Source organism: Myotis lucifugus, unplaced genomic scaffold, assembly GCF_000147115.1.
Source record: "Myotis lucifugus unplaced genomic scaffold, Myoluc2.0 scaffold_35, whole genome shotgun sequence".
NCBI lineage: Eukaryota > Metazoa > Chordata > Mammalia > Chiroptera > Vespertilionidae > Myotis > Myotis lucifugus.
The window spans coordinates 985,810-1,012,392 of record NW_005871083.1 but is presented as its reverse complement, the minus strand read 5'-3'; the positions used below and the strand labels follow the sequence as shown (position 1 = coordinate 1,012,392).

At 57.1% G+C, this 26,583-nt stretch overlaps 1 protein-coding gene across 5 annotated transcripts in view; it reads left to right on the top strand.

Moving 5' to 3' along the window:
• The window catches only part of GSE1 (Gse1 coiled-coil protein), a 416,692-nt gene that overhangs the window by 155,218 nt on the left and 234,891 nt on the right, over nucleotides 1–26,583 (top strand). For all 5 annotated transcript variants that reach the window (XM_023752559.1, XM_006087012.3, XM_023752558.1 and 2 more), the window contains exon 2: nucleotides 1,284–1,464. In XM_023752559.1, coding sequence (XP_023608327.1) covers nucleotides 1,284–1,464 — 181 coding nt within the window. The remainder of the gene's footprint in view (nucleotides 1–1,283; nucleotides 1,465–26,583) is intronic.

Sequence of the window (26,583 nt, the reverse complement as noted above, 5' to 3'; positions counted from 1 at the left end):
TCTCGCACATAGGGCTGCTGGAGCCTGTGCTCACCCAAGGAATTCTGAGCCATCCATCTCTCTTAGGCACTCTGGTTTTATAGCCCTAATCCCTGAAAAAAACCGGATCAACGTGAAGCTGCTTTTCTGCAGCCCTGCTGGCCCTGGGGCGTATAATCAGGAAATGGGGGTTGCCGGTCCCCGGGACTGGCCCCGAGGTAGCTGTAATTGGTTATTCAGGCCCTGAAACCCACCACGGGCTTAGTTCACCCCTCCTGCCCAGGCCTCTGAGGTCGGAGGGGAGAGCCCCGAATCTGAAGCCCTGCTGACCTGGGCTCACCCCGTCTTGGCATCCTCAGGCTTCTACCGCCCCCTCTCTGAGCCTCCGTTTCCCCAGATGTGAAAAAGGGATGGGGCGACCAGGAGAGTCAAAGTTAAAAAGACAGCCCTAGCTGGCTTGGCTCAGTGGATAGAGCCTCAGCCTGTGGATTGAAGGGTCCCGGGTTCGATTCCGGCCAAGGGCACAGCCTGGGTTGCAGGCTCGATCCCCAGTAGGGGGTGTGCAGGAGGCAGCTGATCGATGATTCTCTCTCATCATTGATGTTTCTATCTCTCTCTCCTTCTCCCTTCCTCTCTGGAATCAATAAAGAAATATAGTTTTTTTAAAAAAGTTAAAAAGACAGAAAGTACAACTGTGGTTGCCGGGGGCTGAGGGAGGGAAGTAGGGAGCTAGTGTTTAATAGGGACAGAGTTTCCATGTGGGATAAAGAGAAAGTTCTGGAATAGGATGATGGTGATGGTGGTTGCTCAACACTGGGAATGAACTTAATGCCACTGAACTATACACTTAAAAATGGTCAAGATGGTATATTTTGTGTTACGTTTATTTTACCACAATTTTTAAAATACAGAAAAGGGGTTGGGGGCGAGGGGGACAGGATGACTACCCCGCTGGGCGAGCTGAAGGTGGATAGGTTTATCTTTATAGCTGTAGCTGCCTAGTAGACTGATTGCCAGCTTCATGCAGAGCCGCGTGGGCGCGGGTGTGCCGGGGCCTGTGGATGGAACCAGTGTCCAGCGGTCGGCCTGGTGCTCCGGGCAGGGTTTGCTGCTAGAGGAAGACATTGCACTGGCTTTGCTGGGAACCAAGTCTCCACAGCCCATCGCCAGCCAGGCTGTCCTGCCTGCAAAGGCCTGGCCATCGTGGGGGAGGAAGGTGTTCAACAGCCCACGGCTCCCACCCATGGGGCACCTCCAGGCAGGTATGGCCAAGACTCACCATGTCTACCCTCCTGTCATTCCAGGTCACCTCTGCATCTCTCGAGGCACCGGCAGCCACCCACCCTCCCGCCCGGGAGCCCGAGCCCTGGCTGGGGACCCCAGCGGAGAGCCTGCTCAGAGGCCCCAAGACCGCCCAGGAGCTAGGGCCAGCCCGGTGTCAGCAGAGCAGCCTGGACGGGGCCGGACCAGACCTCGCCGGCACAGGTAGATGCCAGCTCTTTGTATCTCTAGGGCTTGGAGTGGATCGTGCTGCCTTGGCAGGGAGGGGGCCCAAAGCCAGTTCTGGCTCAGAGTTCCACCCCGTGAGCGCCGCATTCTGGCTGAGAGCCTGGAGGCAGAGTCTCCCGTACTTGAGTTTGGATGTTTTTGTTTTTATCATCCTCAGGGATTAAACCAAATTGTGATTTAATCAGAATCCCTGCTTCTCAACACCCGCTCATCCTTGATTCACAGACAGCCTTTGTTTGTTGTGCTGTACTTATTTATCTCTATGTTTTATTATATGCACTCATTCATTTTAAAAATTAATGTGATGGATACCCATGAACCTGATACCCAGCCCAGGCATTAGACGGTCCATCGACCTTGATGCTCGTGCATCCTGCCCTGCCCCCCGCCGGAAGCACCATCTCAAGTTTGCTTTTTCCATAGCACCTGTGTTTGTCTAACCATCCTATGCCGTAGCTTTGCTGGAGGTTTGAATTCTGTGTCCCAGGGGCAGGCCCCCTCACTTGGTGTTCCAAGGTGCGTCTGTGAATGTCACAAGCTGCCGCTCTGTTTTACTGCCATATACTGTTCCGTTGTTGTACTGCTTGGCTCATGTGTGCCCCCTCTCGCCGCCGACGGCACAGGGGTCATTCCTGGGTTTTTCGGTTGTGAATGCGCCATGTCCCGGCACACGTCTCTCACAGGAGTTACCTCGGCTGGGCCAGATGGGGTGAGGACATTATCTTTAGGAAGATACTGCCCACTGGTTTCCGCTGTGGGCATTTCACTCCCACGCTGCCATCCACGGAGACCCTGTCTGCCCCTCTCGGCACCGTCGGACATCAGTTGGCTGATGGGCCTGTGAATGTGGATCCTGAGGCATTGGTTGTGGGGCCTGTGGGCCCTGGGCTGGGGCAGTGAGTGGATCCCAGGTGGGGCCCTTTAGCTGGACTTCGGCATGTGGTGGACACCCACGTTCTTACCCAGGAGGGTCCCTTGGGCCATATTTCTGTCAGTTGAGTGGGTTCCTGTGTGTGTCCTGCCTTGTTGCCCCTGAGAGGATGAGTCCCGAGACCCCAGCCTGCCTTCCTGTCCTGGCCCACTGTGTGGACAGCTGGCTGGAAGCTCGGCTTGTTTGCGAAGTGAGCCAGAGCTGGGAGGAGTCAGGCTAGCAGGTAAGGGGAGGGGGGAGGGGGTGTTGAGGCAGCTGGCCTGCCCTGTTCTCCTGTCATCTGGGGCATTCATCTCCAAGGCAACCCCAGTACCACCTCTTTCTCTCTGTGATGTGGACTCAGCTAGGAAAGGGGCTGGGCCTCAGGCCAGGGACAGACCCTGCTGACCAGGAGCTTATGGGCTGATGGGGATGAGGTGGTCAGGTGGCAAGGGGGGCTTGCAGGTGGTGGGCAGGGATGCTTTAGGGGGAGCCATTCCCCCCGGCTCCCCAGCACACTCAGAGCCTTGGATGAATGTCTTCTCCCATTCCGTGCCTCAGTTTTCTCATCTGAGAAGTGGGAATGAAGGCTAATTCGAGTGCCTGCCTCACAAGGCAGGTGTGAGAATTAATTAACCGGACATGAAGAGCATTCAGTGCAGGTCCTGGCACCCTGAGTGCCCATAGTGCTGGCTGGTGTCAGCGCTATTGTTATTATAATGCCTAGTTACCCAGCTGGCGCCTCCTCCAGGCAGCATGGAGCATCCCTGAGGCTGTTACCGTGACCTGCCTTCTCCCAGCTGCCCCTCAGCTCTGGGTAATAGCCTTCAAACCCATGACCCTCAGGGACACTCCCACCCTCCCGGGCTGGCACACACAAGGCCCAGCCCCCTGCCCTGGGACTGCCTGGGGCAGGGCAGGGGCACAGGGCCCACGTCTGCCAGCTGCTCCCCATCAGGCTGCAGCCCTGCCTGGAGAGTAGGGGGTGCAGCTTCACAGCCAGAGACCCGCCAGGAGCTCCATCCTGCTGTCAGCCTCTCCCGGGGAGGCCGCTGCTGCTCAGAAACGTGACAGTGACTAATGGTTTATTACACACCTGCCACCTCTCATCCGGTGGGCGGGCACAGCCCTGGGCCAGCTATGCACTGCCAGCTGCACAGCGGGGCGGGCACAGAGGGTGAGCACGTTCAGACATGTGGACACACACAAGCGCAGGGACACACAGGGACGGACCTGGCAAATGCACCACACACAAGGATACCGCACAAGCACGCAGATACACACAGGCACATACATACAGCTACACACGCACACACGGGCACCATGATTCTCATACACACACACACACACACATACACACACACAGGCAGGCAACCCTGTCGCTTCCTCTCTCCAGAGCTCTGAGTCCCTCTGTCTTCTCCACTGTTCCCCCTGCCCCCTGCAGTGATGGCTTCCACCGCAGTACGAGCTGGGGCAGGGCCTTTTGGAGAAGGACAGTGGGCTGCAGTCAGGTCGGGGTGCATCTATTGCCTTGGAGCGTATTACCCATTGCAGTCCCTCAGTTCCCCATAAATGTCTGATACGTGGGGACAGCAGCATTTGCCATGGGAAGGAAGCTGTCACACCAAGAACCCTTGTTGTGGGCCCGGTGGTTCGGTCAAGGTGAAGGCTGTGCGGCACAGCTGTCCGAGTGCCCACCTGGGGTGTGGTCACCTGCTGGCTGCAGGGAGTGTCGCTCCAGGGCTGTGGGGGAACTGGAAGGCAAGGCACAAACCTTGGACTGAACATCTTCTCCAGCCGGAGGGAGAAGGGTGCAACCAAACTCGTGCCATGAGGCATCCTTCCCTTGTAGGGCAGCAAGTCCCCAGCTCAGCACTCTCCAATCTTCTTGTGCGTTTAGTCAAAGGAAGCTCCATTTCTCATGTGTCACTTGCATGTGGTATAAAATCCAGCGAGAGGACACTCCTAATTCATCATCACTGATGGGAACAGGCAATCCTGAACAATTGTCTTGGTGCTGTCGCAGCCTCCGTAGGAGACATGCAGCACCATCTGGGGATAAGCAGGGGCGTGGCTTGGTGTCAGAGACCCAGGTTCAAGTTCCTAAGTCTCGGCACTGCCGATTCCCAGCCACAGGACTTCCGCAAGGTTCAGAACATTCCCAAAGCTTAGCTGCCCAAGTCAGTGTGATACAAAAGAAATCTTCCTTGTAGCATAGTATCAGTGATGGGATGAACATCAAGGAGGCACCCAGGGCTGCTGTGCAAGGTTGTGCAGGTTACACACTGCAGAACTCCAGGGGGTGCCGTTCTCATTGTGGTCTCTGTAAGTGCTCCCTGCGTGGCCATTAGGGCTGCCCTGCTGCCTCGCTGAGTGGTGGTCCCATAGTTGTGCCACGTGGGCCCTGGATGTCCTTTCTGAGCTATGGGACGGCTTTAAACATGGTTAATAATAAAGTTATTAGCCCTGGCCAGTGTGACTCGGTTGGTTGGGCATCATCCATGCACTTAAAGGTTGCCGGTTCAATTCTCGATCAGGGCACATGCCAGGTTGCATGCAGAAGGTAGCTGATCTGTTTCACTATCACACCAATGTTTCTCTCTCTCTCTCTCTCTCTCTCTCTCTCTCTCTCTCTCTTAAAATCAATAAAAAGTCTTTTAAAAAATAATGTCTTTATTAATTGAGATAGTGGAAACTGCAAACCCTCTGATGGGGCCAGGGTCGGGTCACAGAAAACCAGGCGGAGGTGGAGTCTCCAGTTAGAGCCACGTTCCTAGGGCCTGGGAGTTGAATGTTTACAGGAGCCGACGTCCATCCTGGGCCCACTTCGTTTTCCTACTCCTTTCCCCTGTAGCCACGTGTTTAAATGAGTGTGTGTTGGGTGTGCTGAGGGTGTGGACGTCTTCGAGCGTGCAGATCCCTGCGTACAAATCCTGCCTCTGCTCCTTCTGGGCTTTGGTTTCTAGGCAGACAACCTCTCTGTGCCTCAGCTCCCCCAGTTTTGCGGCCCTGAGAGCTGATCCATGTCCAGTGCTCAGCACAGTGCCTAGCACATGGGAACGGCTGAGAGCACGAGCTGGTGACCCCCGAAGTCCTGGCCCCACAAAGGCCTTTGTCTCTTTGTTGGGCAAACAAGCTCCCAGCTGGCCAGGGTTGGGTCTCCTTGGCCAGGAAGGCAGGGCCTCCGCTTGGGTACTTGGCTCGGGCCCCCAGAAGTCCTTGGCAGGTCTCGCTTGGAGCGGGTACTGGTGCTGAGTGCTTTGATGAAGGCGCTGGAGGACTTCGGCCCCCGCTGCCAGGCGGCAGCTGCTTGGAGGGCACGGGCGGCCGGGTTTGGCTGCAGCCTCTCCAGCCCAGCGGGTAAGCCCCCCTCTTCCCAGCTTTAAGGGAAAGGCGTCTTATGCAGCACGAGCACCGCCCTTCTCTGTCACTCCTCTCCCCTGTGCGTCTCCAGCCACGCTGGGATCCAACGGCAGTTTTCTCTCCGACCGGGGCTGTGTTTATCTTCTTAGGAGTTTCTTGTGACACTGGGGAGCTCAGAGCTTGCAAGTCGGGGCAGGCGGCCTGGACGCCTAGGCAGGCTGGAGGCTCTTCTCTTGTAAGTCGATCTCTCCCCAGAAGCCTCTTCGAATGTTGAGTGGGACTTACTGTGCTGGGCCCCCTTCCGTGCTGGGCCTTCCAGACGCTTCCCGCCTCTCTGTGTATTACTGCTCCTGCTTACCCAGGCCTGGTGGCTTTCGCTGGTCCCCTTGGCTAGTGTGTGACTGTCTGTCTGACTGATTCAGATTTCCATGAAATAATAAAGAAATTAACTTGGGCAACTTAATAAACCGATAAACTGAGCATTGACTTAAATGCAGTTCATAATGGCACAAAGATAAAAGCGGCCTGTATACCTGGCACAGTTGCTGTTAAAGGGGGCTGTTTGCCTTGGGGTCTAATTTCTTTCCAAAAAATTTGTGGTCAAGATTTCAGGTGGTAAAGAAGAGGTCAGTGGAGCCACAGATATGACTGTTCGGGGACTCTGCATGGGGTGCTGGAGCCCCGTAACCACGCACAGGCCAGCCCTCCATGGTTACTGCACTGTGGCGCACCTGTCTGCCACCGGCCGTGGTCTGTACCTGCCCACTGGCCTGCGTTCCCCTCAACAGGGTTCAAGCTGATAAGCTGGAAGCTGGCCCTTGGGGACCTGAGCTGTCACAGTTTGGAATCATAGGGGTTAAATTGGCTCGAAAGCATCATTTGTAATGCTCCGGCTGTGCCCACACCAACTTTCACTCATGACCGTCTCATTGAGAGCAGAAACCATTTGAAAATTGGGCATCTCTCCCAGCGCCCTTTGCTTGTATCTTCACCAGGACACCAGTCCAACGCAGTTACGATTGCTCGTTCCCACATCTGTCTTCACCTCTGTCCTGCCCTTCACGAGTTCATTTGCTCACAGATATCTACTGAACACTTACAATGTGCCAAAGACTGCATCGGACACTGGGGGGCACATTGGTGCACAAAACAGGCACAAAATCCTGCCCCCAAGAACTTTCATTTAAGAGAAAGGCAAATAACTCACGAATAAGCAAGTTGATGTGTGATACCAGGTGGTGACAAGTAGGGTAGGAGACGTGGAGACATGAGAGCTGTGACTTTAGACAGGGTGGTCCCAGAGGGCCTGGCTGAGGAGGTGGCATTAGGCCAAGAGCTCCAGCCTGAGGGACAAGCAAGTGCCAAGGCCCTGAGGCAGCCCGTGCTCAGCACACTCGCCATCTCCACGAAGGCAGGAACCGTATCTTACTGTCTCTATCTCTCCAGTGCCTGGCATGGTGCACATAATAGCTGCTCTTGGTGCTTGTTGAGTGAATATACGCTTTTCAGTCAGCTGGTGCTGGGGAGCGGGATAGCGGGGAGAGGTAAAGAGGAAATGAGATTCTTATCAGCAAAGGGGATGTGTGTCTTCCTGAACTTCCTGGGCCCTGAGGGCTGACCTTGCTCTATGTCAGGTGCTGTGAGTCTGGGGACAATTTTTTTCTTAGTCCTATTGGTTTCCTGTGGCTGCTGTTACAAACTACCATGAACTTGGTGGCTTAAAGCAACACAAGTTTATTGAAATTAAGGTGTCGCAGGGCTGTGTTGCTTCTAGAGGCTCCAGGGGAGAATCGGTGTCCTTCCTTTCCTATCTTCTAGAGGCCACCTGCATGCCTTGGCTCATGGCCCCGCATCACTGCAACCTCTTACTTCTGTTCTCACACTTCCTACAGCCCCCCCCCCCGCACGCCTCCTGCTTTTAAGGACCCTTGGGATGGCATTGGACCCACCCAGATAATCCAGAATAATTTCCCATCCCAATGTCCATAACGTAATCACAGCTGCAAAGTCCCTTCTGCCATAGAAAATGCCACGTTCACAGGTTACAGGAATCAGGACGTGGATATCTTAAGGGCCATTGTTTGACCAGCTACACTAGTCATTCTGCCGGGCTGAGCAGGCCATGTGCAGCCTGTGGGCGTAGGGTTCATGCTCACGACAGAAGAGCAGGCGGGCTGGTGCGGACTGCCCCGGAAGCAGGAATTTACTGAGTGCTGACTTTGAACCAGACACAGTTGTAGGCGCTTTGCCAGGACTGGCCCTCGGGCCTCATGGCCGTTCCGCCAGAAAAGTCCTGATTTAACCCCAGCAGGAGCGCCTGGGCCGCTCTGAGTCGGCGACTCCTCGGGAATGCGGGATAGCAGCACCTTTCTCACGGGGTTGTTGCTGTGAAGATGACCTCAGTGACTAACCGCATTTAGAACGGGGATGGGGGTCCCCAGGCCACCCTGGCTGGGGGTATCCTAAGAAGGGCTAGGTTCTCAGTTACGGCCTCAGGTGCAGTTTGGCGTTTGCCCAGCAGGTGGTGCAACAAAGCACTGGGAACATGGCCAAAGACACAGCCCTTGGGCCGCCCCTACCCCAGCCCCCTGGTCCTGCTGCCTATGCTGGCTGTGGGAGAGCTGATTCACCCGAAGACCCAATAAGGCTCTCCCATGGCCTCCTACCACCACACCCCAGGAAGCAGCCTGTGGGCCCACCTTCGGGCACACACTGAGCACCCTCCTGGGCCCAGCCTGGGCCATAAAGCAGCTGAGCAGTGTCCCCCACCACCAGGAAATGCTGAACCCTTCTGCCCCCAAATAGGCCAGAGGAGTCCTCACAAGGGGCAGAATGGCAGAGAAAGTGCAGCGCAGCCAGGAGGGCTCCAGGGAGGAGGCAGCACTTGGACTGGGTATCTGGACCCTTGAAGGCAGAGAGGTCTCTCAGGGAGGAGACCAAGAGCTAAGTCCCAGATGATGGTAGGCCTCTTCCCTCCTCCGCTTGCCTTCATGCCGCTCTCCAAGTCTCCCATGGGAGCTCGTCTGTGGGGCCCCAGACACCACAGGTCCGGGGCAGGCCCTCCCTGGAGCTGCCCTCCGAGTCTGTGACCCACCCTGCTCTGCCTGCTCATCAGCCCCCTTCTCGCCCACAGGCCCTGCATCCTCCTGCCTTCCCTTTCCTGTTACGGCCCCTCCTCCCACAGGGCACCCGAAGTCCCCTTCGTCCAGGGCGTGGAGCTTGCGCCCTCTCCTTCCACCTACGCTGAGCTGTCCCGGGCCCTTTCTCTCTGGCACTTGCCCTTGGCATTGATGACCTCCGGGAATGCCCGCATGGATGGCTCCTGCTGCTTGGGGAACAGCGGAGCACCTATGGGACTGCTGCCTAGCGTATGGCAGGTGCTCAGAATAGACTGTTGAATGATTATGTGGATGAGCAAAGGTGCCCTTGATCGGGGGAGGGGTCACATTGTGAGACCCTCGTGGGGTCTGGGGTCCTCTCTGCTCCCGGGGGCACAGCAGTTCTCCCATGTGCAGTAAACACCTCGGGCCACTGGGTCCTGCTGGGAGAAGTACAGCCAGAGTTTGCAGGGAAAGCAGGAAGTGGCCGCTCTCAGCTCCCGCCACCGTCCGGAGCCCTCAGGCTCCTGTCTGCAGCTCAGGGTGTGTGCCAGCGGGTGGAGGCTGGGGGAGGGGGGGGCAGGAGGAGGGCCTGCTGTCTGCCCGCGTGGTTGTGCTGCGGCTTGCTCTCTCTTGCATGCTCTCTTTCTCTCTCAACTGACTTCTCAGGAGTTTGCTCCTGAACCTGAACGGCGGACCCGGGAGTCTCCTCTGCTCCTCCAGCCACTGCGCCACCCCCCTCATCTGTCCCCAGGCTGAAGGGAGCTGCTCCCAGGCAGCCAGGGCAGCCCAGGGGGCCAGGAGCCAGACTGGTCAGTTCTCATGGACCAGAAGAGCCCCAAGTGGAAAGTGCTCCTGCCGGGTGAGTTCCCCGGGATGGCCCCACGCTGGGCCGTGGAGGGGGGTGTGGGTTCTGGGACAGGGCCCCGACTTCCAGGAGCTGAGCTGGGGTGGTGGTGGGGGGCAGAGTGCTGAACGGTGACTCGGCGAGGGGTGCGTGTCCTGGCTGCAGGGGCACACAGTGCGTGTGTGGAGCATGAGCGCGGCTCAGGAGGTGGATATCGTATCCCCAGGCGCCCCAGTCTGAGCCCAGAGGCACTCTGGGCAGAGCATTGAGGCATGGCAGCAAGCGCCACAGCCCCTGGGGACCTGTCCTGGGCATATTCCCCAGGCCCTGCCATGGGCAGCTTCCTCTTCCCACTGCGCGTTACAGAGCACAGGCTGGCACAGGGCCTAGCACTGGGCACCTGCGGGTGAGCACAGGTGAGCCTGTTATCATCCCAGCCGCCAGGGGCAAAGGGCAGAGGTAGCTCCCTGGGAGCCAAGTAGCCTACAGAGGTCACTGAATCCACCCTCTTTTCCTACAGAGGGGGAAACTGAGGCACAGAGGAGGGGGCTCTCCTACCAGGGGCCACCCAGCCACCGGGAACAGAGCAGGGTCTAGAACCTGGGTGACCCGTCTCCCAAGCCACCTCCTCTCCCAGAAGTGGGAGGAAAGAGCGGAAGAGGCCAGGGGAGAAGCAGGTGGAGAAGGCCAAGGATGGATCTAAGCCTCCGCGAAGACCCTGGGTGGGGACAGGTGACACCAAAGCCCTGGAGCTTCTCGTTCCTGTACCAGGTGGGGGGTGGGTCTTCTCTACATCCCCCTTCCTCCCATCACAACCAGCTTTTTGGTCAACACAAGGCCCCAGGCTAGGAGGTGGGAGGCATAGACTCTGGCCTGACCCTCCACTCCTTGGCTTGAATTTAATCTAAGTAAGAAGCGACACACTGCCCACCCACAAGCAGGCCAGCTGTGACATGGTGAGACATGGTGAGCTTCCTGTCCCCAGTAGTCAAGTCAGATCCACCAAACCTTTGGAGAGGCTGTGGAGGGGCAGAGGTCAGATGGGAAAATCTTCTTGTTGAGTCTCAGATCCAGGCCTGTCCTCCTCTGTGCACCTCATCTGTGCAGCGAGACCATAGCAGTTGACATTTAGCAAGCACCTACTGTATACCAAGGCTCTGCCACACTTGGCAGGAGCCAGTGCATTGAACCCTCACAACACCCTGGGAGCTAGATGCTGTTCTTCTCCTCCCCATGTTCCAGATGGGAAGACTGAGGCACAGAGGGGTCAGATGATGTGGTGATGGGCACTGGACTGGTCCGTTGAGTGGCAGAACCGGGGTGCAAAGTGTGGCACAGAGCTGGCACCCTGAACCACCATGCAGGATAAGATGTAGCCTCAATTATGGGAAGTCCAGCCCCATTTGAGAAGTCCAGAAGGTTCCAGAATCACCGCAGGGCTTTGGCTTGGAGGACAGTGGGCAGTGGCTTTCCATGTCCTCTGCTAGGCTGAGGACAACCCCAGACCTGCCAGGACAAGCAGGTGCCAGGCAATGAGGCATCTGTGGTGATGGGAGGTGGGGCACCTTGTCTACCCAGGGGGTGCTGGGGCAGCACTATCAGATCTTGTCTGCCTCATGGGTGCTGGGAGAACAGCCAGGGGCCATCAGGTGCTTTCTGTTCCCATCACTCGGGCACAGCCCCAGCTCCGGCCCCTTCCTCACTCCCTTGGCTGGCCAGCCCGGGCCCACCTGCTTGCCTGCATGGCTGGTGGCAAACTCGCCCCAGGTGGCCCAAGGCCCCATTTCCCAAACTGCCTGATACCCATGCCTGCACTTGCTGCGATCCAGACCATCTTAATCAAAGCTGAGCACTGGCCTGGATGGTTTTGGCACAGAGCCTTGCTGGGAGGTGTCTCCCTTATTCCAGGTGCAACTCAGCCCTGCCTCCTCCAGGAAGCCTTCCGTGATTGCTCGGGACCTCCCTTTTCCCCCTTTCCTTCAATATTATATCTTTTCCTCGGGTTCAAAGTGGGAAGAAAGCTTACTTGGCTTCAACTAGCTCTAAACTGGGGCACATTTGAGAGCATAGGAGGCGGTATTATTTATTATACGAGGATGTTAGGTGAACACTGGGCCTGTCCCTGGCAAATCAGGACATAACAGTTGCGTGGCTTATAACACAATCATTAGCTATTTTGGAGTTGCCTTCTCTGGTTATTTCTCTTTCTTGTCAAACAAAACAGGCAAAAGTGGGAAGAGGGAGGGAAGGAAAGGGAAAGGAAAGATGAAGAGCTCAGGCTCTTGTATCTGCTCCTTGCTAGTGGAGCCTCAGTTTCCTCATCTGTAAAGTGGGGCTGCTGCGGGCAGCTGCCGCACAGGGTCCCTGTGAGGGTTACATGAGGCAATGTGCATAGCAAACATTTAATCACAGTATTGCTATTGCTGGTACGTGTCCTGTCCTCACCTCCGTCTCCTTCCAGCACCAAGTGGTGTCAGGTGAGCCTCTGATACGCGGACTGCTGCCTAGAAGAGGGTCTGCACACTAACCATTCCTAGGATAGGTGGGTGGGTGGATGTGGAGGATGGCTGGGCGGGAAGGGTACACGGTGTTGGAGGCTTGAATGAAGAACGAACGAATGCGGTGTCTCCCCTCTTCCCAGGAGGCCCCGAGACCTTGGCCAACTGGCAGCAGGCAGTCGGGGACAGGTGTGACTGTGCTTTGTCCCCACGGCCCCCCGCTGCCATGGCAGCGCCAGATTCTCTCTGCATGGCCGGGTGTTGTCTGCCAGGCCACCCTCTCACTCTCCCTCTTGGCACCTCAGGACAGACAGGTCAAGTGGGTTTCTAGATCAGCAGCTCCTTATCCTGTCTCTCTGGGGACTTTCTCTCTCTCTCTCTCTCTCTCTCTCTCTCTCTCTCTCTCTCTCTCTCTCTTTTTCTCTCTCTCTCTCTCTCTCTCTGAGTGATTCTGAGTTTGTGTGGTTCTGTGTGCGTGACAGTGTGTGCGTCCAGCAGGCCCAGCATGTGAGGTGGCCCCTGCGGCTTTGAGCCGAGGGAATTAGTAAACAGACAGTGGCTTTGGCAGCTGGCCAGGCCCACCATCCCTGGAGGCAGGGAGGGGTGGAGACGTGACACACTTGACCTGCTGGTTCAGTGGGGGCTGTGGAAGAAGAGGCCCCTGAGGCCAGCTTTTGGGACCCCAAATCCCACCCCACCCCACCCCCCGAGGCAGGGAGAAGGCCCCTGTCCTCAATAGAGCTAGGACAGCTGAGAGAAAAACCAGATTCTTCCCCTCAGTGACATTAGCCCCACGCTCTCTCCTACGGGGGCCGAGAGACCATCCCAGACACCCCTTACTTCCCAAATATGGCATGAAAAGTGGGGCTCCGGACCTGGCCTGGGTTGGGATCCTGGCACTGCCATTTAGAGCTGTGTGGCCCAAACGAGCCACCTAACCTCTCTGGGCTACTTCCTGCCATAAAGCTCACTGGCCGGGGCTATGAGAATGGAGTGGGTCCCCTCAGGACAACCCAGCTTGGCCGTGTGAACTGGCAGCACCCTGGTTGTCGCTGTCCCCGTCATCACTGCTGCTCTTGTCTGAGTCCCAGTGTCACCTCCGGGACCACCCCCAGCCCACCTCCTCCAAGTGGGAAGAAACGCAGGAACCTTAGGATCCTGACTGGACCAGGGTGGGAGGCAGGCCACCAAGGTGAGACACAGCCCCATTATCCAGAACCACTGTGCTGAGACACAGCCCCATTATCCAGAACCACTGTGCTCAGAAGTCGTCAGAAAATGCCACCCTGGGGGCAACCCCCGGCCACCCTCCCCGCCTCTGATCCTCTGACCCTCTTCTCCTCACCCAGCGGGTACGGGAAGGGAAGAAGCATTTATTAAGCACCTAGTGCATGCCAGCTCTCAAGCCATTAGCCTGTTTACAGATAAGGAAACTCCGTCTCGGGAGAGTGGGAGGCCTCTTCCGGGATACTCAGGACCTGGGACCCGCCCAGCAATTCCGAAGCAGAAATCCCCACCAGGCATCAACCTCTACACTCTGGGTCAGCCTCCCTCCTGCCTCCTTGGGCCTGAGCAACCGCCCTCAGCCCCCTACGTCCCCGAGTGCCCCTCCCCCACCGCAGCTGGTGCACCTTGGCTTCCTCCTCCTGCCCCCAGGAAGCAGAGCACAGCGAGATGGCCCACAGCACAGTCTCAGGAACTAGGGGTGCGGACAGGTCAGTGCGTGCCTTCTGAGCCTCACTTTGCCAATCTGTAGAGTGGGGATGACCAAGCATCTCCATCTTCTCTGGTGTTGGGGATGCTGGGCTGTTACGCGTGCTGCTGCTGCTGTAGCCCTGCCCTTCAGCCACTACCCCCTTCCCCATCTTTAGGGACAGTCCCGGCCCCCAGGGGCAGGTCTGGGGTGAGTTCGGTGGCTGGGTGGGCTGGTCTGGCCCGCCTTGCGTCTCCCTAATGGCAGGTTTGGTCACAGACAGAGCCTGTGGCCTGGCGATGTGGGGTGGTGGCTCTGCTCCCACCCGCCCGCCCTGTGGTCCCAGCGGGGACACGTGAACACAGCCTGGCTCTGTTCTCCGAGCTGTGGGAGGCAGGCTGTCACCGCGGGAGCCAGGAGCTGGAGGTGCGCCCAGGCGGGAGGGGGGGGGCGCGGCAGATGTCTGAGCCTTCATCCCTCAGTGCCAGGTCCTGCCAAGCCACAGGTGCCCCCGCAGCACAAGGTTTGAGTGGGGGTCCCACTGGGCCAGGGCTGGGCTGGGTAAGGGGCACTGTGAAGGGGCATGAAGAGTAGCAAGGAGGGGTCATTTTGGAGGGAGAGCTGTTCTGTTCTGGGGAAAGAGGTTTGTCTAAAGCGACACAGGCCGTCAGCACACCCCCTGCATGGCCACCACCACCAGGGCTGGGGGTCCTAATGGTCTCCGATTGCTTCTGCTGTAGGACAGGCCGTGTGCTGCGCAGTCTCAGGGGCCGTTCAGGTCGAGTCGTGCAGTGGCCCAGGGCCTCCCTCGCATCTTTTCCACCGACCACAGTTTGATTTTGGGTCTGGAATTCTGGTTACCTTTGATCATAAGCCTGGAATGCTGGTCAGGGTGATGTGTGTGAGTGATTGTGGATGAAGGGGCGCCCATGGTGGGCCGCACACGGTCTGAGGGTTTGGGGGGGTTGCAGGAAGCCTTGTCTAGTCCCCAGAGGTCAGAGGGACATCTGTGTGTCTCAGGATAGCCTGTGCACCCATTCACCACAGGCATCTATGTAGCGGCAGAACTGGTGGGAACCCTGCCGCCCGGCCCCCGCCGGTCCCTCCGTGGCTCCTGGCCCTCCTTGCCAAACATAAAGTCTCAACTCAAGGGCTCACAGTTGGGCTGCGGGCCAAACGGAACCTGGGAATTGACGCCAGTAGAAACCTTTCCTCACTGTGTGACCTGGGGCACGTTACCTAATCTCTCTGTGCCTTAGCTCTCTCATCTGAAAAGTGGAGGGTTGTGGGTGGATGGAATGAGATCATGATGGAAAGCACTTGCAGCAGGGACAGTGAGTAGAAAATGCCAATTACTTCTTCTCGCTCCAGGGGTCCTGGGTAGAGACTTCCTCTAACACAGCGGTTCTCAACCTGTGGGTCCCGACCCCTTTGGCGGTCGAACGACCCTTTCACAGGGGTCGCCTAAGACCATCCTGCATATCAGATATTTACATTACGATTCATAATGGTAGCAACATGACAGTTAGGAAGTAGCAACAAAAATAATTTTATGGTTGGGTCACAACATGAGGAACTGTATTTAAAGGGCCAGAAGGTTGAGAACCACTGCTCTAACACTTGGAGGTCCTGGCAGGCGGGAGGTTGGGGCTCACCTTCCTTGTCCCCTAGGGGTGGCAGGGCAGCAGGGATGAGCCCTGGGTTCATAAACACCTTCAGGGTTGCAGGGGGAGGCCTCCCTCTGGTGTCCGTGGGAGCTGGGGGCGAGGCGTCCTGGCCTGTGGAGATTGTGCTGGAACTTCTGTGGTGGCCACTCAGCCTTATCTCGGGCCTCCTGCAGGCAGCCCTGTCCCTAGGAGAGGGCTTATCAGCCTGGCCATCTGCGCCCCAGCCCGCCTGGGGACTCCTGCGGTTTGGTGGATTTCTCTGGGAATGGCTGCCCATCTCCTGGAGGTCAGGATGAGGCGGGCCAGGGCAGGGAGCTTGGACAGAGAGGAGGCCTGCTCTCCATGCTTTGCACAGATTCAATCTTTGCATCCTCCCCAGGCCTCTAAAGAGGCAGGTGCACTTATGAACCCATCTTAGAGGCGAGGAGGCTGAGGTCTGGGTCAGCCTTTGTGCCCTGTGACCTTATGCACAACCTAGGTCTCTGGGTGTGCTGGGCAGGCCACCGGGCATGGAAAATGGCCCCCGTCTCCCTTCACTTCCTTGGTCCCCAGCCATCTGGCTGCCTTAGTGCCTCTGCCATCTTCTCCCCTCAGGAGACGTTCTGCTGAAACAGCGGTGGGGGTAGCAGAATCGGACCCTCCCCACCGGTGCCAACAGAGGACTAGAGAATAAAACTATCTGGCTTCCAGTCTCAGCTCTGGCACTTACTGGCTGGCAAATCTGGACCAGCCCCCTAGCCCTCTGAGCATATGCCCCCTCGGTGGTCCAGCTTGCCCCCCAGGCCCTGGTCCTGCTGCTGGCCGCTCCCCAGAGAGCCACAGGGCCACCTCACTTCCCTCGGGTCTGTAGGTGAAGTCCCTGCCTCTTCTAGCTTTCCTGACCACCTTTCTACGACATCCACCTCCTCCATGTCCCATCCCTGTCCTTCCTTTGGGGTGTCCTGGGCACATGTCACCATCTAGTCGCGTATTTCACAGATTTTCCTTGCTTGTGGTCTGCTGCCCCACTGTTCCCGTTCCTCTCCTCCTCCCAGCACCCAGGACAGTGCCCGGCACTGATATGAATGGACAGGTGGATCAGCAAAATAAGAAAAGTAAGACTTTCTTCTCCCCTTTCCTCTTAGCCATTATTGATTGATACCCATACCTTATTCTTGAAGAGATCAGCTAGGTGCCCCGAGCACACAGTAGGTGCTTCCAGGCGTGGGTTTTCTTCCCCAGCCCTGTGGTGAGCCACTAGTCACTCCCAGGCCTTCTGGTTCTTGTGGATCAGCCCAGGTCTCACCAAAATGAGCAGCCTCGCTCCTGGGGACATTTCACGCTGCCCCGCCTCAGGCTACTGGGTCTCACCCCTATTCCCTGGAGGGTTGCCACACCCCCAGCATGAGGGGGCCTGGAGTCCCTCCACCAGGCACATGCTCCCTCTGCTGCCTGGCCCCTGCCTGGCCAGAGCCCCGTGGCCATGGCCCAGGAGGCAAGGGAAGTGGGCTGCTGCGGTTGTCCTCCTCCTCCTCCTCCCTGGAGATAAGATCTTTGCAGAGTCCAGGGTCTGGTACTCCAGAGGGCCCAGCCTGTTGGCCTTCCTGCCCCATCCATATCTACTGGGCACCCCAACCCTGCCAGGCGTGGTGGGCAAGGGGCTTGTTTTCCCAATCCAAAGACAGAACATCAGGTGTTTGGACTCAGAAAGCCATTTCCTGAATATTCTGATGGATTACAAGGACCACAGGACTGGCCAGGAAGTTCCCACATGGAAGGTTACCATGGAAGGTTACCTAAACAACAGTCAGGGTCTTGTCCTCGGGGATCTTAAAGTCCAGCTGGGCACACTGAGGGTTAAGGCAGTCTCAGGAGGGCGTCCTGGAGGAGGAGAGATGCAAAGGAGGGTGGTCAAGGTCTTCTTGGAAACAGAGGGAGATGGTTCAGGGTGGAGAAGGGGTGATGCCCTAGGGCTCCATCTGAGTGGTGGAGACACTGCGACACCCGCATCTCTTCCCTGAGTTCCTGGATCAACCCCCATGGTTATAACGCCTGAGGAGCCGCTTGGTCAAGGTCACAAGCAAGATAGAGGTGGGGGCAAGGTGAGGTGAGGGACCCTCCACACTGCCTAGGTGCCCCTACCTCCTGGCACTCCATTCTGGGCTATGCTCCCCATCTCCACAGCTCCCCATCATGCTCGGTTAAGGGTTGGACCTTAGACATGTGGTCTGTGCTCTGCGTTAGATGGTAGCAATTCAAAATCCTGACATAAACACAGTTCACAAATTGGCTCCGCTTGGTGCGGCCCAGATCTAATTAGATCCAATTAGTACTCACTGGGGGGTCTTCGTCACGAGCCCCTGACCTATCATCCGGCTTGAAAGCCAGCCCTCCACTGCTCCTGCGTCCGTCCGGAAGGCACCATCCTGCTTCCGGGTGGGACATCCTTCCCTTTGCCTTTTATTTGGGGACCTGTGAATGTTCAGGTGGGTGTGGGAACACACTGGTTGTCTGGGAAAGTCCTTGTAATGCATGTTTATTTAATTTATTTTAATTGAGGTAAAATTCACATAACATAAAACTGACCATTTTGAAGTAAACTGTTCAGTGGCATTTAGTACATTCAACATATTGTTCAACCGCCCGGCTGGCATGGCTCAGTGGTTGAACACTGACCCATGAACCAAGAGGTCACCGGTTTGATTCCCAGTAGGAGGCGTGCAGGAGGCAGCCAACTGATGTTTCTCTCCCATTGATCTTTCTCTTTCTCTTTCTCTATCCCTCTCCCTTCCTCTCTCTCTCTAAAAATCAACAAAAACATATTTTTAAAAATATTGTGTAGCCATCACAACTATCTAGTTCAAAAACATTTTCATCACCCCAGAAGGAAACTCCCATCGCCATTGACAGTCATTTCATATTCTCCCTCCCCCAGCCCCTGGCAACCACTAAGCTACGCTGTCTCCATGGATGTGCCTTTTCCGGACACTTCATATAAATGGAATCCTGATTGTGTGGTCTTTTGTACCTGGCTTCTCTCACTCAGCATCATGACTTCAAGATTCATCCATGTTGTAGAGTGAATCAGTGCCCCATTCCTTTACATGACTGAATAACGTTCCAGTGTATAGCTAGACCACATCTTACGTGTTCTTTCTTCCGTTCCTGGACACTTGGGCCATCTCCACCTTTGGCTCATGTGCATAATGCTGCTGTAATTATTCCTGTGCAAGTTGGACTTCAAACACCTATTTTCAGTTCTTTTGGGTATATGTTTAGGAGAGGAATCTGCTAGGTCAGACTATTTTATTCAATAAGGTGTATAAAGCTCTTACTAGGTGCCGATTTAGTGTTCATGACATCCCTAGAAGGTAGATGGCATTAGCCCATTTTACAGATGAGGGAATTGAGGTTTGGCAGTTAGACAGCCAGGATTCAAACCAGGCAGCCAGACCATGGCGGTTCTCGCTAACACTGAACTGAAGCTGGCAACTCTGTGGCCGCTTCTTAGGGTCGGAGGGCTCAGAACACTGGCCAGGCCTGGGAGGACTCGCTTATGCTAACCACCTCTCAAGAAGCTGCTGGGTAGACCTGAGGCCACTGTGTCTGTTTTTAGAGAGAATTGTCATCACGGAACAAACTGGAGGCGGGGACGGCTCAGTGTCAGGTCCCTCGGCCTGACAGCAGCCTGGGAGAGCCTCGCTGACTCTGGGCAGGCCGAGTGCGCGCCTCCCTGGGGTGCCCAAGAGAGTCCCGCCCAAGGCCCAGGAATAGATGACAGAGCGGGCTCTCTGCCAGCTCCCTCTCCAGGTCTCCCGGGCTTCCGCAGAGCCCCTGTTTTCTGCTGCTCCCCTCTCCTGCACGCGGGCGGCTTGTCCACAGTGCATCAATCACGCGGTCCTGGGCCGGACCGGGGCCACCCCCTGAAATGTGGTTATCTCCTGGCGACACACCACCGCAGGGCCTGAGGGGCTCCTGTGGCTTATCTCTGCCGCCTGTTGCTCCCTCCCTGGTCACTCGCATGCAACCTTATCTTGGCATCCCGGCCCTTCCTTTATCCACAGCCCTGGGTGGGGAGGGGGCCAGCCCCTTTGTATTCCTGGACCCTCAGGGACAGGGTTTACACCCCTCCCAAGGCTAATCAGCCATGAGGCCCTGCTGTGAGCACTGGTGTCTGAGAGGACAAGCAGGGACCACTAAATCTTCCCATGTTCAGACCCCTCGGGTGACCGGGAAGGACAGGGCCCGGGGCTGTCCTGTTTTCAAGCACAGACGCAGAGCAGGTCTAAGTGCTTCCGAGTAAGAGCAGAAATCCTAGGAGCCCTCCTCCACGTCGGCCCATCTGGGAGCAGGGACATACCCCCACCATCCAGCCTGGGGTTGTCACTGCGCCCTTCACTATAACCTTCTGGGCCTGGTGTAGGCACAGAGAGCTCCCTGCACAAGTGTGCACACACACACACACACACACACACACACACACACACACACACACGGCTCCCAACACAGGCACACAATCCTCAGTACGCAAGCACACGTGTATACTCACATACATATACACATACTATCTGTCTCACACTCAAGTACACACATCCATGTGCATGCGCACGCGCTCGCGCACACACACACACACACACACACACACACACGCTCTTATGGCGTCGCTCTGACACACACTCCTCCCTCCACTAGCCTGGGTGACAGTGAATTTCCTTAGTCGCTGCCCACAATTGACTATTCATGCTTCCCTCTAATTGCCCTGTGGGTGTCTGTCTGCTTGGGGAGGGGAGTAGAGGCTGGGAGGAGACAGCAGCAGGGTTTTGAGGGTAGAGCTGAGGAAATATGTGTCTGCCATTAAAGGGAACCCCTGAGGGCAGAAAGTCATGGGGGGGGTCCTCCTTACCTGCAGAGGCTGGGGTCAGAGTGGACCACTGGTTCCTAGGCCGGTGGCATGGGGCCCACAGAATTGTGTCCTTGGCCCAGAGGCTGTTGTCATCAATCCTTGGCCGTTCCCTGCAGGGCTTGGCAGCCACCCCCATCTTTGGTTCAGATCCCGGTTGGTTGTCTCCTCAGAATCCAGTTTACGCCAACAATCCCTCCACTTTGGGAGCCTTTATTTTCCAAAGCAGCTTCACAGAGCGCCTGGCCCTGAACTCTGCTCAGAGGCAGTCAGCATCGCCTCCCTTCATAGATGGGGCCAGGCTGAGGGAGGGATAGGGACGTGCCTGTGGGGACCACCCAGCGTAGGCCCCCTGATCCAAGGGCCCAGAGGCCCCCTTTGAGAGGAGGCATGTGCCCACACTGGCCAAGACCCCCTCTGTGAGGACAAGTGAACTGCAAGTCTTTGTCTTCTGGAGGCTGGGCTCAGTTTGGAGAACCTCTCTGTGGCCCCCAAACTAGTCCACAGGTGTGAGGATGCTGGCTTCCTCCCAGCTCTGCTCTTGACTTGCTGTGTGGCCTCAGACTATCCTCTTGACCTCTCTGAACTTTATTTCTGCACATATGAACCAGAAGTAACATTAGCGCCCACCCCACGGCCTCACCAGGAGGCTCACGCTGCTTCTGCTACAGCTCACACGGAGCCTGCAGAGAGCAGACACTGAAGAAGTGGCCTCAAATATTATCATGAGAAAAGATTTGGTTTCCCCGTCCCCCTGCCCCCTGGGTCTCATTTTGGCTTTTCTTACGAGCTGGGACCTGTGCAGGCAGCGGCTCAGCCCACAGAGGCCAGGTGTGTGGGTGGAACAGTCTGGATGCCCTGCAGCCTTCATCTACGGCGACCTTGATGAGCTCCAGCTAGTTAAGGCCAGGCCCTCCTGAGGGGACACACGCGTGCCTGGAGGAGTGGAGTGACTCGAATTGGTCCCGCAGGAAAGGGGGCAGGAGGGGACACATGCGTGCCTAGAGGAGTGGAGTGACTCGAATTGGTCCCGCAGGGATGGGGGCAGGACGGGACACAGAGCAGGCCTGTTCTAGGCTCCTGGGCCTTGGCTGCCCTGGGGGCTCTTTGGCAAGTGACCAGTGGAGGTTGGGAGATTGGCCTTTAGAGGGGCCTGCTGTGCTCCCCACTACTCAGCCTCTGCTGAGCCAGGTTAGCTGCTGGGCACCGGCCCCCGCCCACCCTGCCCGGCCTACAGAGCTGCTTCCTCTCCTGAAGGTCCCTTTGGCTCCCTGTCACCTGCCCCAGGCCCTGGGTGGCTCTGCCAGATGGGAGACAAGACCATACTTGCTGAGGAGGTCCTTTGTCACATGCTGGGCCCAGCGGGCAGGGCAACCTGGGCAGGTGTTTTGGGACGGTGCTGCCGGCCAGTAGCTGCTTGTCTGAGGCCAGGAGCCAGGGCAGAGGGGGAACATGTCAGCCGTGTGTCTCCCAGCATGGCCTCCACTATCTTGAGTCCACTCCCAAGTGCGTTCAAAACCTCCCAGCAGGACGGACCGCCCCAGTGGGGGACTTGCTACGGCACCACTCCCGGCGCTCTTTTCCTTCTCGTGGTCCCGGGGCCCTGACTGGAGGCAGGGCGGAGAGCCATGGTTAGTTGGACCCGCTCAGGGGGGGGGGTCCACAGCCCCCTCCCCCGGCAAGCAGCCACCCCCCCTCCCTGGGTTGGGCTGGCTGCTGATGGATGATAATGAGACCCGGGGAGTCTGATGAAGTTCATTTGTCACCTGCGTGTGTTTTCGCCTCCCCGCTCTCCCAGGGCAGCTGGTCATCCATCCTGGAGCCTTCAGAGGCCTCAGCGGGTAATGGGGTCATAGATCACTCCCTTGCGGAGACAGAGCTGGGCAGAGGAGCGGAGCCATTAACAATGACCGCTGGTGACCCCCGGGCCAGGACGGCTCTGGCTCCAGCTCCAGCGAGGGCCTGCCACGGCCCTGAACTTGTGGGAGGGTGGGAGAGGGCCACAGGAGGTTTTCATGGTTGGCTCACACTCTGGGCGGGGGGGTGCCAGGGGAGGACAGTTCTTCCTAATTGAGGGGGACGATCCCCATGCCCGGAGGGCACACAGAGCAGGTGTCACTGTGCAGGCCTGTCTGGGCTGCAGTGGCCGCATGACCGCGGGCCCTTTGGTCAGGGCCTCTGTATGATAAGGCAGGGTTGATGGGACACCAGCTCAGAGACCACCCCCACCTCCCACCCTGAGAACCACGGGTGACTGTAGGTGGGATTCTTCACATGCCCCCTTGTCCCTGTTCAGCTCAGCAGTGCAGCCCTGAAATTGCAACAGATACCCCCACATTTACAGCCCTCCTGCCCCAACAGTGGTGAGGGCAGCTGATTCTAAAAGGGGCCAGCGCCCCATCCTACCTGGTTCAAAGCCCAGCCCCACCATCTTACCTACGATGTAAATGGGCAAGTCCCTTATGCTCTCTTGCCTCAGTCTTCTCATGTGTAAAATGGGATAATAATAATGGAGCTCTGTGATGATGAAACGGGCTGTAAATGTGACATGCTTAAAAACAGGGTTGCGTATCTCACTCTGTGGAAGTGAGACCTACTGCTGTTTTCAGCAGCAGCAGCAGCGTTGGTTTATAGCGCCGGCTCTGCTCCCAGCTGGGTGACCCTCAGGGAGATGCTCACCCCCTCTGGGCCTCGGTTTCTCCGCTCGTAAAATGGCCAGGAGAGGACGACTGGCTTTTTCATGAAAAGCCTTGGAAGGAGTCAGCACTCTGTGCGACTGGGGCTGGAACTCGCTCCCCCACCCCCTGCTGCCATTCTGGGAAGCTCCTTCCAGAACCTTCTCCTGGGGTTCCCGTTTACAGATGTCATCCCCGTGGGATGTTGGAGGTGAGAGGGGCCAGAGCAATACTCCTAGAACCCCTTGGGGCAGCCCCACCTGCCAGCTTTGGCCAGTGGGCTTTGGGAGCGGCTGCGGCTCCCACTGCGGTCCCTCCTGCCAGCTGGGTTTCCACAAGTGGGCCCCCAAGAGTGGAACGACGGGCCTCTCACCTGCCATCTTTCCAAGCCTGGCTGGCGGGCACCCCGCCTCCCCTGGGGCCTCAGGAGCCACCGCTGGGTGTGAGCCTGAGGGGTTCCTTCTCCGGCCCTCCCTCTGGCCCTGCAGTGGGTGGGTGGTGCCCTTGGCTTCAGCCAGGACCAGTTAGCACTGTGCGGTCTTGCTGGGTGAGCATTGGTGTCAAGCCAGAAGGAGAAAAGAGGGGCTCCCAGTCTGGAGTCCCGGATCGTGGGGCTCAGGCCTGTTCACATGAGCCAGATACTCCTCACTGCCCTGCAGTAACATAGTGTCATGTGGGGAAACTGAGGCACAGAGGTTCTGGGCCCACCAGGGCCACATGCAGCGTCACACACAGGGTCCTCTCGTGTCAGCTCCCCCTAGTTCTTGGCAGTCTGAGTGTGGGGCCTCTGGAACCACTTGAAGACCACAAGGAGTGTCGCTGGGATGTTCTCACTCACCGTCTGACAACTGGGGTCTCTCGCAACAGCTTTGCTGGTCAGGGACCGCCGCCACAGGTCCTCCACGCAGGCTCCCGGGCCCTGCGCAGCAGACACTGGCCCTGAGCAGGGTGTGGGCTCCCCCAGAACCTGACAGTCCAGCCTCCAGGCCCTGCTGAGTCCCACACCTGCCAGTTTCCCAGAATTGGCCCTTCCCAGGTGTCCAGCCTTCTCTCCACCCAGTCCCTCACCCACCCCCCTCGAGCCCTACCGGCATGATCTTCTCTGGTCCCATCTCCTGGTTCCGCCTAGGGGTCTTTGCACTTGCTGTTCCCTTTACCAGAACTTTGCCCTTTACCAGAACTTTGCGTGATTGGCTCCTTCCGCCCTCAGGCCTCAGCTCAAACATCACCTCCTCCATGCGGCCTTTCTGGATCACCCGATCTGATGGCTTCCCCCACGGAATCACTCACTTGTATCTCCTTGATTTGCTTCCTTCCTCATACTCGACACTAATTATCCAAAATTATCTTGTTCATTGATTTCCGTTAGTGTGTTGTTTTAATCTCCCTGGGCTTGAGCATACACATTGGGAGAGCTTATACATTCCATTAGCTTGCCAGTGTGTCCCCAGAACCTGGGACAGTGTCTGGTGCTCAATAAATACTTGCTGGCTGCACAGATGGGTGAATGGAAGGATGGATGGGTGGAGAGAAAGAAGAAGGAAGGATTGGTGTTTGAATGGATATTTGAATGAAAGAAAGGCTATTTGGATGGATGGATGGGATGGATGGATGGATGGGCAAGTGGATGGATGGGTGGGTGAGTCGGCAGGTGGATGGATGGGTGGGTGGCCAGGTGGATGGATGGGTGGGTGGGTGGGTGGGCAGGTGGGTAGACGGGTGGAAGAAAGGGTGAAAGGAAGGCAGGCAGCATCCGGGCTTCTTTGCTTCCCCAGAGCTGGTTCTGACCAATGGTGAGGGTCAGTGGAAGGTGGCTGGCTCTACCTGGGGAGGCTGGGTTATGACAAGGTGGGGAGAAGATGGGTCAGATGAAGCACCTCCAGGCCAGGTCACAGGTATGTCGTGAGTCCTGCAGTGGGGAGGAAAGCTCTGTGACACCGAGGGCCCTCTCTGAACCTTAGAATGGCCCTTGCTGATCAGGAAAGGGAACTCAGGCCCCAAGGCCTCCCAGCCACCGGCACCAGCCAGGGCTTGCCTGGCCTCGTCTGAGGCTGTCTGGTTGAGCAGAACTTCCTAGGAAACCAAAGCCGCGGGGGTCATTCCAGGGCGTGTGGTGGGAGTGAGGGGTCATGTGTATTTGCATCAGATTTGCATGCAGGTGCTGTCAGACCTGTTCAGAACTCCTGCAGGTGATAGTGTCTTTGCTTTTCTTCCTGCACCCCACCCACCATTTGTCACTGTCCTGGAGACCCTAAAACAGAGAGGTGGATGGCCTATTCTGTTGGCTGAGCCTCCAGGGTCCCCTCTTCTGTGTGAGAATAATCCTGACCAATCATTGAGCCCTTCCTGCTGACGGACGCCTCCACTTGTATTAACCATTGAGTCCTCACAACCCTGTAGGGTACGTGCTGCTGCTGCCCCCTTTTACAGAGGGGCAAACTGAGGCCCAGAGAGGATGTCGCTCACAAGCAGCCACATGGTGGGCCTGGGCTGAGCACTTTGGATAGATTAGAGTGCTGAAGTCTCACGAAGGCCCCATGTGTCCGGCTCTTGGCCTGTATTTCCTGGGAAAAAACGGAGGCACTGCAGACGCCTGAGAAGGGACAGAGGGGACGAAGTGCCAGCAGCTGTGCTTGGGGGCCGCACTGAGATTCAGCCTCCGATCCGGTTGGGAAGTCCGTGCTCTTATACATACTTCTGTGTCCCCAGAATCTGTGACCGTTGCTGGTGCATAATAGGTGCTCAGTAAATACTAAGTGCCTGTCGTTTTATGAGGTCATGGACACACCTCGGCTATCGTAGGCAGGACATCATTCATGTAACCAAGGGGAAGGCCCAGCAAAACTTGGGGTCAGAGGGTCCTCTGCTTTCAGGCAGCAAAGTCAGGGTCAGATTCCCACAGAGTGCAGGGGCCTGCACCGGACGGGCAGGCAAGACCGCAGCCTGGTGAGGGGCAGTGAGCCCCTTTGCGCCCTCATTCCAAGACTCAGCTTGGTGTCCTGTCATATAGCAATATGGTAGGTTAGGGTCAAGCTCTGGTCCCATAACTTGTTGGAAGACATTTCAGAACAATAAAGGTGTCTGGCTTTATATCTGCTCATATTTTATCCCGGCTTCAGTCGCTCCTGCTCGCTTGCCTTGGATTTACTGTGCGTATATTTTAAACGGGTTGAAGTTTGACGCCAGCGTTCCCCTGCAGTGCCTGTCCCCTCCCACCTGCCTCAGGGAGCCTGGCCCAGAGACTCCCCCGCCACCCCACCCCCTTGCTGGCCTCTGCCTGCTGAAATATTTACCTCCAGGCTCCTGTGACAGCCGGAGCTGTCTCCCGAAGCAAAGGTTATTGGACTGCGAATGTTATGACATTACATTTTGTGTCTGCACTCTCCAGATGCGAGATGCTGGCAGAATGCTAAGCTCGGGCTGGGCCGGGTGGAGAGCTGGCTCCACGGGGAATTGATAGCGGTC